The sequence below is a fragment of the Engystomops pustulosus genome, unplaced genomic scaffold (genome assembly GCF_040894005.1).
Source record: "Engystomops pustulosus unplaced genomic scaffold, aEngPut4.maternal MAT_SCAFFOLD_123, whole genome shotgun sequence".
NCBI classification, from domain to species: Eukaryota; Metazoa; Chordata; class Amphibia; order Anura; family Leptodactylidae; genus Engystomops; species Engystomops pustulosus.
In genome coordinates this window covers 137349-152669 of record NW_027285004.1, presented here as the reverse complement: position 1 = coordinate 152669, position 15321 = coordinate 137349, and the positions used below count along the sequence as shown (strand labels likewise).

General features: G+C 53.3%; 1 protein-coding gene and 5 non-coding genes across 7 annotated transcripts; all 6 read left to right on the top strand.

Annotated features, from left to right (window-relative positions):
* Window positions 1-6: 6 nt before the first annotated feature.
* On the top strand, window positions 7-6561 carry RPL7A (ribosomal protein L7a). Of its 2 annotated transcripts, none has more exons than XM_072131700.1 (8): window positions 7-129; window positions 2480-2600; window positions 3679-3828; window positions 4004-4144; window positions 4219-4298; window positions 5549-5679; window positions 5863-5932; window positions 6414-6561. In XM_072131700.1, the coding sequence occupies exons 1-8, from the start codon at window positions 127-129 to the stop codon at window positions 6516-6518; spliced, it is 801 nt and encodes a 266-aa protein (XP_071987801.1). In that variant the 5' UTR covers window positions 7-126; the 3' UTR covers window positions 6519-6561. The 2 variants fall into 2 exon arrangements, with proteins under 2 accessions (XP_071987801.1, XP_071987800.1); XM_072131699.1 differs by having other exon boundaries at window positions 125-249.
* Window positions 324-393, top strand: LOC140108391 (small nucleolar RNA SNORD24). Its single transcript, XR_011851047.1, has one exon. It is a non-coding gene; the product is annotated as a small nucleolar RNA SNORD24 (small nucleolar RNA).
* LOC140108392 (small nucleolar RNA SNORD24) lies at window positions 3872-3941 on the top strand. Its single transcript, XR_011851048.1, has one exon. It is a non-coding gene; the product is annotated as a small nucleolar RNA SNORD24 (small nucleolar RNA).
* Window positions 4377-4449, top strand: LOC140108390 (small nucleolar RNA SNORD36). The gene has a single exon (XR_011851046.1). It is a non-coding gene; the product is annotated as a small nucleolar RNA SNORD36 (small nucleolar RNA).
* On the top strand, window positions 5722-5794 carry LOC140108389 (small nucleolar RNA SNORD36). The gene has a single exon (XR_011851045.1). It is a non-coding gene; the product is annotated as a small nucleolar RNA SNORD36 (small nucleolar RNA).
* LOC140108387 (small nucleolar RNA SNORD36) lies at window positions 6264-6336 on the top strand. The gene has a single exon (XR_011851044.1). It is a non-coding gene; the product is annotated as a small nucleolar RNA SNORD36 (small nucleolar RNA).
* Window positions 6562-15321: the final 8760 nt, after the last annotated feature.

Below are 15321 nucleotides of genomic sequence, written 5' to 3'. Positions count from 1 at the left end.
GGGCGCTGTCCTGTCTCCGGTCACCTCTCAAATCGCGTCTTCTCGTCCCGGGTGTCGCGATATTTGGAGGAGCATACAAATATTACCCACAATGCCTTTGTCTTCCTTTCTCGGCTCCCGTCCGCCATGGTGAGTGGTCGCTGCTCGTGCGCTCTGTGTATCCGGCTCCATCCTCCGGTATGCGGTGTCCGGAGCCGCTCTGCTCCCGTGAGCGGTGTCTGGTGCAGGCCGCAGCCTCTGTCCCTGCCGGTATTACTGGTGCCCGGGGCTGCGGGAGTGTGAGGCCGCGCTCCTGCTCTGTGACCCGGGAGGGAGGGCGCGGGGGCAGATGATGTGACGGATATTTGCTATCTGAGCCTCTGATTACACTCAGCCACCAAGATCACTGATGCCGCGGGGGGTCTGGCGTGGGAGCTGCGCCCTCAAAGGGGGGTACTGGGGTCTGGCATAGGAGCTGCGCCCTCAAAGGGGGGTACTGGGGTCTGGCGTGGGTGCTGCGCCATGATAGGGGGGTACTGGGGTCTGGCATGGGAGCTGCGCCATGATAGGGGGGTACTGGGGTCTGGCATGGGAGCTGCTCCCTCATAGGGGGGATACTGGGGTCTGGCATGGGTGCTGCGCCCTCATAGGGGGGATACTGGGGTCTGGCATGGGTGCTGCGCCCTCAAAGGGGGGTACTGGGGTCTGGCATGGGAGCTGCGCCCTCAAAGGGGGGTACTGGGGTCTGGCGTGGGTGCTGCGCCATGATAGGGGGGTACTGGGGTCTGGCATGGGAGCTGCGCCATGATAGGGGGGTACTGGGGTCTGGCATGGGAGCTGCTCCCTCATAGGGGGGATACTGGGGTCTGGCATGGGTGCTGCGCCCTCATAGGGGGGGTACTGGGGTCTGGCATGGGTGCTGCGCCCTCATAGGGGGGGTACTGGGGTCTGGTATGGGTGCTGCGCCCTCAAAGGGGGGTACTGGGGTCTGGCATGGGAGCTGCGCCATGATAGGGGGGTACTGGGGTCTGGCGTGGGAGCTGCGCCCTCATAGGGGGGGTACTGGGGTCTGGCATGGGTGCTGCGCCCTCATAGGGGGGGTACTGGGGTCTGGTATGGGTGCTGCGCCCTCAAAGGGGGGTACTGGGGTCTGGCATGGGAGCTGCGCCATGATAGGGGGGTACTGGGGTCTGGCATGGGAGCTGCGCCCTCATAGGGGGGGGTACTGGGGTCTGGCATGGGTGCTGCGCCCTCATAGGGGGGGTACTGGGGTCTGGCATGGGAGCTGCGCCCTCATAGGGGGGGTACTGGGGTCTGGCATGGGTGCTGCGCCCTCATAGGGGGGGTACTGGGGTCTGGTATGGGTGCTGTGCCCTCATAGGGGGGGTACTGGGGTCTGGTATGGGAGCTGCGCCATGATAGGGGGGTACTGGGGTCTGGCATGGGAGCTGCTCCCTCATAGGGGGGGTACTGGGGTCTGGCATGGGTGCTGCGCCCTCATAGGGGGGGTACTGGGGTCTGGCATGGGTGCTGCGCCCTCATAGGGGGGGTACTGGGGTCTGGCATGGGTGCTGCGCCCTCATAGGGGGGGTACTGGGGTCTGGCATGGGTGCTGCGCCCTCATAGGGGGGGTACTGGGGTCTGGCATGGGTGCTGCGCCCTCATAGGGGGGGTACTGGGGTCTGGCATGGGTGCTGCGCCCTCATAGGGGGGGTACTGGGGTCTGGTATGGGTGCTGCGCCCTCAAAGGGGGGTACTGGGGTCTGGCATGGGAGCTGCGCCATGATAGGGGGGTACTGGGGTCTGGCATGGGAGCTGCGCCCTCATAGGGGGGGTACTGGGGTCTGGCATGGGAGCTGCGCCCTCATAGGGGGGTACTGGGGTCTGGCATGGGTGCTGCGCCCTCATAGGGGGGGTACTGGGGTCTGGTATGGGTGCTGTGCCCTCATAGGGGGGGTACTGGGGTCTTGCATGGGAGCTGCGCCATGATAGGGGGGTACTGGGGTCTGGCATGGGTGCTGCGCCCTCATAGGGGGGGTACTGGGGTCTGGCATGGGTGCTGCGCCCTCATAGGGGGGGTACTGGGGTCTGGCATGGGTGCTGCGCCCTCATAGGGGGGGTACTGGGGTCTGGTATGGGTGCTGTGCCCTCATAGGGGGGGTACTGGGGTCTTGCATGGGAGCTGCGCCATGATAGGGGGGGTACTGGGGTCTGACGTGGGTGCTGCGCCCTGATAGAGGGGGTACTGGGGGCTGCGCCCTGATGGGGGTGCCGGTGTCCGGCATGGGTGCTGCGCCATGATGGGGGGGCACTAGGGTTCGGCATGGGTGCTGCGCCATGATGGGGGTGCCGGGATCCGGAATGGGTGCTGCACTATGATTGGGGGGGGGGGGGGCATGGGTGCTGCGCCACGCTGGGGAGTGTTGTTGGGTGCTTTGTACTGGGTGCATGCTTGGGGGGGCCGTGCCTGTGTGTGCGCTCATGATCTCTTGTCCTGCAGCCTAAAGGAAAGAAGGCCAAGGGGAAGAAGGTGGCTCCGGCCCCGGCTGTGGTCAAGAAGGTTGAGGTGAAGAAGGTGGTGAATCCCCTGTTCGAGAAGAGGCCAAAGAACTTTGGCATTGGTGAGTGGTGTGGGTGGAAGCTTCTCTGGTAGGGAGAGGAGCCGGCGGTGGGGGGGGGGCAGCGGCTCTGGTAGGGAGAGGAGCCGGCAGTGGTGGGGCGGGGGCAGCGGCTCTGGTAGGGAGAGGAGCCGGCAGTGGTGGTGGGGGGCAGCGGCTCTGGTAGGGAGAGGAGCCGGCAGTGGTGGTGGGGGGCAGCGGCTCTGGTAGGGAGAAGGGCCGGCAGTGGTGGTGGGGGCAGCGGCTCTGGTAGGGAGAAGGGCCGGCAGTGGTGGGGCGGGGGCAGCGGCTCTGGTAGGGAGAGGAGCCGGCAGTGGTGGTGGGGGGCAGCGGCTCTGGTAGGGAGAGGAGCCGGCAGTGGTGGTGGGGGGCAGCGGCTCTGGTAGGGAGAGGAGCCGGTGGTGGTGGGGGGCAGCGGCTCTGGTAGGGAGAGGAGCCGGCGGTGGTGGTGGGTGCAGCGGCTCTGGTAGGGAGAGGAGCCGGCAGTGGTGGTGGGGGCAGCGGCTCTGGTAGGGAGAGGAGCCGGCAGTGGTGGTGGTGGGGGGCAGTGGCTCTGGTAGGGAGAGGAGCCGGCAGTGGTGGTGGTGGGGGGCAGTGGCTCTGGTAGGGAGAGGAGCCGGTGGTGGTGGGGGGCAGCGGCTCTGGTAGGGAGAGGAGCCGGCAGTGGTGGGGCGGGGGCAGCGGCTCTGGTAGGGAGAAGGGCCGGCAGTGGTGGTGGGGGGGCAGCGGCTCTGGTAGGGAGAGGAGCCGGCAGTGGTGGTGGGGGCAGCGGCTCTGGTAGGGAGAGGAGCCGGCAGTGGTGGTGGGGGGCAGCGGCTCTGGTAGGGAGAAGGGCCGGCAGTGGTGGTGGGGGGCAGCGGCTCTGGTAGGGAGAGGAGCCGGCAGTGGTGGTGGGGGCAGCGGCTCTGGTAGGGAGAGGAGCCGGCAGTGGTGGTGGGGGCAGCGGCTCTGGTAGGGAGAGGAGCCGGCAGTGGTGGTGGTGGGGGGCAGCGGCTCTGGTAGGGAGAGGAGCCGGCAGTGGGGGGGGGGTGGAGCTGGGTGGGTTCATTTGCTATATTAACTCCTTCCTGTTCTCTTGCAGGTCAGGACATCCAACCCAAAAGGGATCTCACCCGCTTTGTTAAATGGCCCCGCTACATCCGGCTCCAGCGCCAGAGGTCCATCCTGTATAAACGTCTCAAGGTTCCTCCTGCCATCAATCAGTTTACCCAGGCCCTGGACCGGCAGACGGGTGAGTGGTGGGGTGCGCTGGTTTGGGGGGCGCTGTGGTGTTGTGCACATGATGTCTGATATTTGCTATCTGAGAAGCTGTGATTACACTCTTCCACCAAGATCTCTGATGCTCTGGCCTCGCTGCCCTGCAGCTCTCCGCCCCCCGTCCCCCTCTGACTGGCTTCTATTTTTAGCCACTCAGCTCTTAAAACTGGCCCACAAGTACCGACCCGAGACCAAGCAAGAGAAGAAGAAACGGCTGCTGGCCCGGGCTGAACAGAAGGCTGCTGGCAAAGGAGATGTCCCAACCAAGAGACCCCCAGTGATCAGGGCAGGTATGAGACACCAGGCTGTACCCAGGGGGAGGGTCCTGGCGGAGACCCTCAGAGCTAATCCCTCCTTTTTTCAGGTGTCAATACGGTGACCACCCTGGTGGAGAACAAGAAGGCCCAGCTGGTTGTCATTGCTCATGATGTGGACCCCATTGAGGTACGATGTGCATCCATGTGTAGCTGGCATACAGGAGCTTTGGGCTTGGGACTTGTGCACCCCTGCGGAGAGCGGAATGTGCTGTGATGTGTGAATTTCTTCACCTGATTCACTGTGAAGAGTGATTTTGAGCTTTTTAACCCTGAGCACTTCCCAGCTCCGCTCCTGGTGCCCTGGCTCGCCCTGAGGTCTGATGCCCCTGCTCATCCTTTACGTGTCCCCGGGTCACCCTGTGCTCTGCTCCTGGGGCTCTGTGCCTTGTGCTCCTGGGGCTCTGTGCCTTGTGCCCCCGGGTCACCCTGTGCTCTGCTCCTGGGGCTCTGTGCCTTGTGCCCCCGGGTCACCCTGTGCTCTGCTCCTGGGGTTCTGTGCCTTGTGCCCCCGGGTCACCCTGTGCTCTGCTCCTGGGGTTCTGTGCCTTGTGCCCCCGGGTCACCCTGTGCTCTGCTCCTGGGGCTCTGTGCCTTGTGCCCCCGGGTCACCCTGTGCTCTGCCCCTGGGGTTCTGTGCCTTGTGCCCCCGGGTCACCCTGTGCTCTGCTCCTGGGGCTCTGTGCCTTGTGCCCCCGGGTCTCCCTGTGCTCTGCTCCTGGGGCTCTGTGCCTTGTGCCCCCGGGTCTCCCTGTGCTCTGCTCCTGGGGCTCTGTGCCTTGTGCCCCCGGGTCACCCTGTGCTCTGCCCCTGGGGCTCTGTGCCTTGTGCCCCCGGGTCACCCTGTGCTCTGCTCCTGGGTGCTCTGCTCCTGGGGCTCTGTGCCTTGTGCCCCCGGGTCACCCTGTGCTCTGCTCCTGGGGCTCTGTGCCTTGTGCCCCCGGGTCACCCTGTGCTCTGCCCCTGGGGTTCTGTGCCTTGTGCCCCCGGGTCACCCTGTGCTCTGCTCCTGGGTGCTCTGCTCCTGGGGCTCTGTGCCTTGTGCCCCCGGGTCACCCTGTGCTCTGCTCCTGGGGCTCTGTGCCTTGTGCCCCCGGGTCACCCTGTGCTCTGCTCCTGGGGCTCTGTGCCTTGTGCCCCCGGGTCACCCTGTGCTCTGCTCCTGGGGTTCTGTGCCTTGTGCCCCCGGGTCACCCTGTGCTCTGCTCCTGGGGCTCTGTGCCTTGTGCCCCCGGGTCACCCTGTGCTCTGCCCCTGGGGTTCTGTGCCTTGTGCCCCCGGGTCACCCTGTGCTCTGCTCCTGGGGCTCTGTGCCTTGTGCCCCCGGGTCACCCTGTGCTCTGCCCGGTGCCCACCACTCACCCCATGTTCTCTTTGCAGCTGGTTGTTTTCCTGCCTGCTCTCTGCCGGAAGATGGGAGTCCCCTACTGCATTGTGAAGGGCAAGGCCAGGCTGGGCCGCCTGGTCCACAGGAAGACCTGCACCAGCGTCGCCTTCACACAAGTGAACCCGTAAGTTGGTGACATTTCTCTGCTGTCGGCTTTCTGGCTTCTCTGCAATGATGTTGAGAATTTCTTCACCTGAATGTCACTGTGTGGTCTTATGAGCTTTTTAACCCTGAGCTGCAGAAGCGGTGGCTGTGCCCTGCCCTGTCCTGTGGCTGAACACGTCTGACCTGTGTTTTCCTTCCGCAGTGAGGATAAGGCCGCGCTCGCCAAACTGGTGGAGGCCGTCAAGACCAACTACAATGACAGACACGATGAGGTAAGATGGCTGCACCCTGTAGCCGGCAGAGTAAGGCTCAGGTCACACCTGGCAGGTTCTGCTCCCCCTTCCATAGCGCAGCAGCTGAGCACATCCATTGCTCAGTCCCAGCCTCTTACCATGTGCAGAGGTGACAGATTTGGCTTCTGTTATCGGTTGCCCGATGTTCTAGAACATGAATGGGAGAGTTTAGGTTCTTTCCTGTGTAGGTGTGACCTGAGCCTCACTACCCCTCGGTGCTGGGGGACAGGATTGTGGGCCCGGACTCGGCTCTGGTCCTGAATGTCTTGGATGATATTGGGAGCTTGATGTGGGGGAGGGGGCAGCTGAATTGCAATGATGTCTGAATTTCTTCACCTGATGGACAATGAAGGTTTAATTTGAGCTTTTTAACCCTGAGCAATTCTCCATGTGCAGAAGTTTGTGCCCCCTTGAGTTGTTCTGGATCCTCTGATCATGGTGACTTTATTTCCCTCCACAGATTCGCCGTCACTGGGGAGGAGGCATCTTGGGACCCAAGTCCGTGGCCAGAATCGCAAAGCTGGAAAAGGCCAAGGCCAAGGAATTGGCTACAAAACTTGGATAATTGTAGCGGTGTCTTCTGTACATAATAAAGAAAATGCCATAAAGCTGCTGTGAGTATTTTATTGTGAGGCTTCGTCCCTCTGTAGTACAGGCCCTGGTACCGGTGCTGCTGAATACTGGGGCCACAATGTGCTATGGACGGGCCCGGCACAGGGAATCCACAGGACAGGTGTATCCATTATTCACACCCTATGGGGCTCCTGCTCTGACCATCTACACTGCACATGTAGATGGGGATTGTGGATTGTGACCCCTGTATGTGGACCGGCTGTATGAATTCTTTGGTGTGTGGGGTCCGGTTGTAGCCGTGCTCGTCCCACGTATAGGGAACATATGAGCTGCATCTGTGTCATCTACTAGACATTAGTACAGGAAGGGTACTTGTCTTACGTCGGCGCACACAGATACGTCAAATGCACAAGATGGATCCAATATAAGGGGGGTATTTTTATTCGGTATCTTAGGAACACAACGCGTTTCGGAGTCTAATATGACTCCTTTATTAAGTGGGTAGATACTGCAGCGCGGGTGAAGATAGGATTCCCCAGAGCTCTGGGGAATCCTATCTTCACCCGCGCTGCAGTATCTACCCACTTAATAAAGGAGTCATATTAGACTCCGAAACGCGTTGTGTTCCTAAGATACCGAATAAAAATACCCCCCTTATATTGGATCCATCTTGTGCATTTGACGTATCTGTGTGCGCCGACGTAAGACAAGTATCCTTCCTGTACTACTGACTACGCTTACAAATCGGTTTGGCAACCGTGTCTCGACGACCCTTGTCTACAGGCAGCACCAGGAAATATCAACCCTTTCACCTTCATTAGAGTTGTGCCTAATACAGCACAACCAAATCCGGTGAGCCTCTCTCCACCTCTCCTAAACAGCACCACAGCCTACGACCTTACTACTCTGAGCGCTTTTTGGTCTCTCCTTGTCCGCCTTTCTATATCTACTAGACATGGGATGGAAAGCCTGGGGCATCACACGGAGGAAGCAATGGACAAGAACCGCCGCTCTCCGATTTCTGGAATATTTGGCCTTGCAGCTTTGTATCCCTAAAGACAAAGGGTTAAATAGAATCGTCTGCATATTTATTAGATGGTAAAATATTCACCATATGAAGTGGAGGAATGACCAATTGTAGTGGACACTGATTGTATTCCACTTGTATTCGGTATGAGGCTTCTCATTAGTATATTAACCCTTTAAGGACCAGGCCCTTTATTTTTCCATGTGCAGAGCTGTGCGAGGGCTTGTTTTCTGTGTAATAAATTGCACTTCTTAGAGATGGAATTTAATAATCTGCACCAAATCCTGGGAAGCGGGAAAATACGTAAAACATATTTGCGCGGTTTTCTTGTGGGCTTGGATCTTGCGGCTTTCACTGTGCGGCCCAAAATGACAGGTCTACTTTATTATTTGGGTGGGTGCGATTACAGGAATGACACATTTGTATCGGTTTTATGTTTTTCTACCCTAACCCATCTTCTGGCGCTAATACATTTCATTCTTCAGTGCCCGGAGCTGTGGGCGGTGTCATCTGCGACTTCTGAACTTTTCAATGCTTCGATTTTTCGGACTACACGACCTTTTGATCACTTTATTGATTTTTCAAAATGGCAAAGTGCCGTTTGCGACATTGGCGCTTTTTTCCGTTACAGGGTTAAATGCAGTGAAAAAAGTGATGATATTTTCCATGTCGTCCCCCTGGAGGTTGCTTGCCCTTCCTCTGTAGGGACAGGAAATTGAGAGCATTAAGAGGCCCCACCCTCAACCTCCCACCAGTGTTTTTCCTGTCCTACAGGGATAGGATTGAGAGTAAACCTCTCTCCTCCAGGGGGGGGGAGGTGGAATCTCGTACCCCTGGTGGGTGCCTGTTCCCCCGGGGCTTCCCTCGTCCGGCCTCTTTAGGGAGTCCTACTTGGGGTCCTCAGGCTCCGGTTGCCATCCGCTCTACGGCTCGTCCGTGGCAGCCGGCACATAGCGAGCGCCTCCTCAATGCGCGACGTCACTTCCAGTTTTGCCGGAACTGACGTCAGAGACCTCAGCGTCACGGCCAAGGGACGGGCCACGGAAGATGACGTCAGACGTAGGCAGCAGGTATAAGAGCGCGGTGTAGTCGCTGTCTGCTGAGGTCTATGGGAACAAGATGGCAGAGGCTGAAAAGCGTTCCATATCCCTGGTTCTGTGAGTAGGACGTCTGGCTGAACGCCAATGTTTGCTGGCACTATATGCTGTGTTTGGGAGTCGGCTTTTTAACCCCTTAATGGTCTCGCTGGTGCCGGTGTCGGGCTGTGATATCACGGCCCAGACCCGGCACTAACACCCGGGATCAGACAAACTCCGATCCCGGGTGTTTAACCCCTTACACGCCGCGGTCAAGCATGACCGCAGCGTGCAAGTGTGTGTCCCGTGGATCGGACTCCCCCGGTGTGCTTACCGGGGCATCCGATCCCTCCTGCCGCTGCCCCGGGGCTGTCAGCTCCTCTCTGTGCCGGGTTCCGCCTCCTGGCAGGACCCGGCTGTGTGTAACTGAGCATGCTCAGTTACTTACACTTGTATTGCAGTGTATAGTGTATTGCAGTGTAAAGGCATGAATAAGCGATCGGATGATCGCTTATTCAAGCCAAGAAGTAAAATAATTTTTTTTTTTTTACATTTTCTATTATATAGATAAAAGAAAACTCCCATAATGATATAATTATCTCCCCAGTAACACATAAAATGCAAATAAAGTAAATAAAACACAAAAACACGTACATATTTGGCATCACCGCGTCCGTATCAATCTGTACAATAAATCTAAATCAATATTTAACCCGCTCGGTGAACTACGTAAAAAAAAAAAAAAAAAACTCGAAAAACTTCCCGTAATATACAATTTTTCATCAAACACATCACAAAAAAATGTTCTAAAAAATGATCAAAAAAAGTTACGTTCCCTAATATGATACGACTGAAAAGAACAACTGTTTTCGCAAAAAATAAGCCCTCAACCAGATCTGACAAAAGAAAAATACAGAAGTTATGACCCTGAAAAGTTGTCAATAGTAAAAACAATGCGATATTCTCCAATATTGGTTTTGCTCAGGAAAATTGAGCAAAGATAAGAAAAACTCTATTCTCTGGTCACTACGATTGCGGTGATACCTCATTTATAAAGATAAAATATTATTTTTACGTGACGCTGAGCGGGGGGGGGGGGGGATGCTAAAAATCCAAAATAAAAATTGATGATTTTTTTGTGTCCCCCTTGAAATAGTTAATTCATTTAGGGGGGTCTATAGCTTATTCATGAGATTTTATTATCTATACATTGTATCTCATTACGTACATAATAAGCCTCATATGTTTGCATTACCAAAAAAAATAAAAATGTATAGGTCGTACAATGTGACAATACAAATCTGCTGTACACGGCGCCTCCATTCATCCTATCCCCGGCCGTGCGCCCCCCGTACAGCAGTCCTATCATTTAATACATTCTGAAAATGTCAGTTATGGACCTGCAATTTAGAAACTATGTATTTTCCAAAAAAATTCTATTCATTTAGGCCAAATTGTTTTAACCCATGTGAAACACTTAACTTTATTAACCCTTTAATAGGACTTGTTTTACATACGTTGAGGGGTGAAGTTTCTTGTAGTGGGGTCATTTATGGGGCTTTACTATTATTTAGGCCTCAGTCACTTCAGTTGTCCCTCAAAATGTGAGTTTTGGTAATTTTCATGAAAATGAGAAAAATGGCACCTAAAGTTCTGCGCCTCATAACATTCTAGAAAAGTGACGGGATGATATTTTATGCGTCCTAACATAAAGCAGACATTCTGTAAATGTTAATTATCAAGCTTTTTGGGTAGTTTTACATCTTGTCTGGAAACCAGAACATTTCAAACTTGGAAAATGAAGAATTTTTACAAACTTTTCACTTTTTTTCAGAACGAAACACAAAATTTGGCAAAACTTAACGGACATGAAGTACAATATCACTTAAATTTTATGTGTCACGAGAAAACTTTCTAAAAATCACCGGGATATGTTAAAGCGTTCCGAAGTTATCACACACACTAGTTTTCAGCTCAATGACTCAATTTTTCAAATCTGCCCTGTCTCACGATAATTGGTTATAAGGGGTTAATTAAAGGACACCTGTCCTCAGGTCTGTGTCACTGGTCCTGTCACCTCTACCTGTTGGAGCAGCTCACAAGGATCCACCCCAGCCTTGAATAATGTATGAAATAATTATAAAATCATCTATTCTTTATCTAGTTATGATGTAAATGAGGCTGGTCACATGGTCAGAGGCAGTGATGTCACTCCTGTTACCTCTCCCCTCTCCTCCCCCTGCTCATGTCTGTGTGTAATGTATAGTAAAGCATTGCTTGTGTGTGTGCTGCATCTGCTGACATGCTGCATCCTCCTAATATACAGGTGAGAGACACAGACATGAGCTACACATGAATCTGACATGTTCTGCTGTAACATGGCTGCAGCCTGGAGCTGCTGTATCTCTCCTATACACACACACACATGTACACACAGGCTGCATCCTCCTAATATACAGGTGAGAGACACAGACATCAGCTACACATGAATCTGACATGTTCTGCTATAACATGGCTGCCTGGAGCTGCTGTATCTCTCCTATACACACACATGTACACACAGGCTGCATCCTCCTAATATACAGGTGAGAGACACAGACATGAGCTACACATGAATCTGACATGTTCTGCTGTAACATGGCTGCAGCCTGGAGCTGCTGTATCTCTCCTATACACACACACATGTACACACAGGCTGCATCCTCCTAATATACAGGTGAGAGACACAGACATGAGCTACACATGAATCTGACATGTTCTGCTGTAACATGGCTGCCTGGAGCTGCTGTATCTCTCCTATACACACACACATGTACACACAGGCTGCATCCTCCTAATATACAGGTGAGAGACACAGACATGAGCTACACATGAATCTGACATGTTCTGCTGTAACATGGCTGCAGCCTGGAGCTGCTGTATCTCTCCTATACACACACACATGTACACACAGGCTGCATCCTCCTAATATACAGGTGAGAGACACAGACATGAGCTACACATGAATCTGACATGTTCTGCTGTAACATGGCTGCCTGGAGCTGCTGTATCTCTCCTATACACACACACATGTACACACAGGCTGCATCCTCCTAATATACAGGTGAGAGACACAGACATGAGCTACACATGAATCTGACATGTTCTGCTGTAACATGGCTGCAGCCTGGAGCTGCTGTATCTCTCCTATACACACACACACATGTACACACAGGCTGCATCCTCCTAATATACAGGTGAGAGACACAGACATGAGCTACACATGAATCTGACATGTTCTGCTGTAACATGGCTGCCTGGAGCTGCTGTATCTCTCCTATACACACACACACATGTACACACAGGCTGCATCCTCCTAATATACAGGTGAGAGACACAGACATCAGCTACACATGAATCTGACATGTTCTGCTGTAACATGGCTGCCTGGAGCTGCTGTATCTCTCCTATACACACACACACATGTACACACAGGCTGCATCCTCCTAATATACAGGTGAGAGACACAGACATCAGCTACACATGAATCTGACATGTTCTGCTGTAACATGGCTGCCTGGAGCTGCTGTATCTCTCCTATACACACACACACATGCACACACAGGCTGCATCCTCCTAATATACAGGTGAGAGACACAGACATGAGCTACACATGAATCTGACATGTTCTGCTATAACATGGCTGCCTGGAGCTGCTGTATCTCTCCTATACACACACACACATGTACACACAGGCTGCATCCTCCTAATATACAGGTGAGAGACACAGACATGAGCTACACATGAATCTGACATGTTCTGCTGTAACACGGCTGCCTGGAGCTGCTGTATCTCTCCTATACACACACACATGCACACACAGGCTGCATCCTCCTAATATACAGGTGAGAGACACAGACATGAGCTACACATGAATCTGACATGTTCTGCTGTAACATGGCTGCCTGGAGCTGCTGTATCTCTCCTATACACACACACACATGTACACACAGGCTGCATCCTCCTAATATACAGGTGAGAGACACAGACATGAGCTACACATGAATCTGACATGTTCTGCTGTAACATGGCTGCCTGGAGCTGCTGTATCTCTCCTATACACACACACACATGCACACACAGGCTGCATCCTCCTAATATACAGGTGAGAGACACAGACATGAGCTACACATGAATCTGACATGTTCTGCTATAACATGGCTGCCTGGAGCTGCTGTATCTCTCCTATACACACACACACATGTACACACAGGCTGCATCCTCCTAATATACAGGTGAGAGACACAGACATGAGCTACACATGAATCTGACATGTTCTGCTGTAACACGGCTGCCTGGAGCTGCTGTATCTCTCCTATACACACACACATGCACACACAGGCTGCATCCTCCTAATATACAGGTGAGAGACACAGACATGAGCTACACATGAATCTGACATGTTCTGCTGTAACATGGCTGCCTGGAGCTGCTGTATCTCTCCTATACACACACACATGTACACACAGGCTGCATCCTCCTAATATACAGGTGAGAGACACAGACATGAGCTACACATGAATCTGACATGTTCTGCTGTAACATGGCTGCCTGGAGCTGCTGTATCTCTCCTATACACACACACATGTACACACAGGCTGCATCCTCCTAATATACAGGTGAGAGACACAGACATGAGCTACACATGAATCTGACATGTTCTGCTGTAACATGGCTGCCTGGAGCTGCTGTATCTCTCCTATACACACACACACATGCACACACAGGCTGCATCCTCCTAATATACAGGTGAGAGACACAGACATGAGCTACACATGAATCTGACATGTTCTGCTGTAACATGGCTGCCTGGAGCTGCTGTATCTCTCCTATACACACACACACATGCACACACAGGCTGCATCCTCCTAATATACAGGTGAGAGACACAGACATCAGCTACACATGAATCTGACATGTTCTGCTGTAACATGGCTGCCTGGAGCTGCTGTATCTCTCCTATACACACACACACAGGCTGCATGCTCCTAATATACAGGTGAGAGACACAGACATGAGCTACACATGAATCTGACATGTTCTGCTGTAACATGGCTGCCTGGAGCTGCTGTATCTCTCCTATACACACACACACAGGCTGCATGCTCCTAATATACAGGTGAGAGACACAGACATGAGCTACACATGAATCTGACATGTTCTGCTATAACATGGCTGCCTGGAGCTGCTGTATCTCTCCTATACACACACACATGTACACACAGGCTGCATGCTCCTAATATACAGGTGAGAGACACAGACATCAGCTACACATGAATCTGACATGTTCTGCTGTAACATGGCTGCCTGGAGCTGCTGTATCTCTCCTATACACACACACATGTACACACAGGCTGCATGCTCCTAATATACAGGTGAGAGACACAGACATGAGCTACACATGAATCTGACATGTTCTGCTGTAATATGGCTGCCTGGAGCTGCTGTATCTCTCCTATACACACACACACATGCACACACAGGCTGCATCCTCCTAATATACAGGTGAGAGACACAGACATGAGCTACACATGAATCTGACATGTTCTGCTATAACATGGCTGCCTGGAGCTGCTGTATCTCTCCTATACACACACACACATGTACACACAGGCTGCATCCTCCTAATATACAGGTGAGAGACACAGACATGAGCTACACATGAATCTGACATGTTCTGCTGTAACACGGCTGCCTGGAGCTGCTGTATCTCTCCTATACACACACACATGCACACACAGGCTGCATCCTCCTAATATACAGGTGAGAGACACAGACATGAGCTACACATGAATCTGACATGTTCTGCTGTAACATGGCTGCCTGGAGCTGCTGTATCTCTCCTATACACACACACATGTACACACAGGCTGCATCCTCCTAATATACAGGTGAGAGACACAGACATGAGCTACACATGAATCTGACATGTTCTGCTGTAACATGGCTGCCTGGAGCTGCTGTATCTCTCCTATACACACACACACATGCACACACAGGCTGCATCCTCCTAATATACAGGTGAGAGACACAGACATGAGCTACACATGAATCTGACATGTTCTGCTGTAACATGGCTGCAGCCTGGAGCTGCTGTATCTCTCCTATACACACACACATGTACACACAGGCTGCATCCTCCTAATATACAGGTGAGAGACACAGACATGAGCTACACATGAATCTGACATGTTCTGCTGTAACATGGCTGCCTGGAGCTGCTGTATCTCTCCTATACACACACACACATGCTGCATCCTCCTAATATACAGGTGAGAGACACAGACATGAGCTACACATGAATCTGACATGTTCTGCTGTAACATGGCTGCAGCCTGGAGCTGCTGTATCTCTCCTATACACACACACACATGCACACACAGGCTGCATCCTCCTAATATACAGGTGAGAGACACAGACATGAGCTACACATGAATCTGACATGTTCTGCTGTAACATGGCTGCCTGGAGCTGCTGTATCTCTCCTATACACACACACACAGGCTGCATCCTCCTAATATACAGGTGAGAGACACAGACATGAGCTACACATGAATCTGACATGTTCTGCTGTAACATGGCTTCCTGGAGCTGCTGTATCTCTCCTATACACACACACACATGTACACACAGGCTGCATCCTCCTAATATAC

Coding starts and splice junctions, on each gene's coding strand:
- RPL7A (XM_072131699.1), top strand. CDS start 127: ATGGTGAGTGGTCGCTGCTCGTGCGCTCTGTGTATCCGGCTCCATCCT. Junction 5,680..5,862: donor GCCTTCACACAAGTGAACCC/GTAAGTTGGTGA, acceptor TTCCTTCCGCAG/TGAGGATAAGGCCGCGCTCG. Junction 5,933..6,413: donor ACAATGACAGACACGATGAG/GTAAGATGGCTG, acceptor TTCCCTCCACAG/ATTCGCCGTCACTGGGGAGG.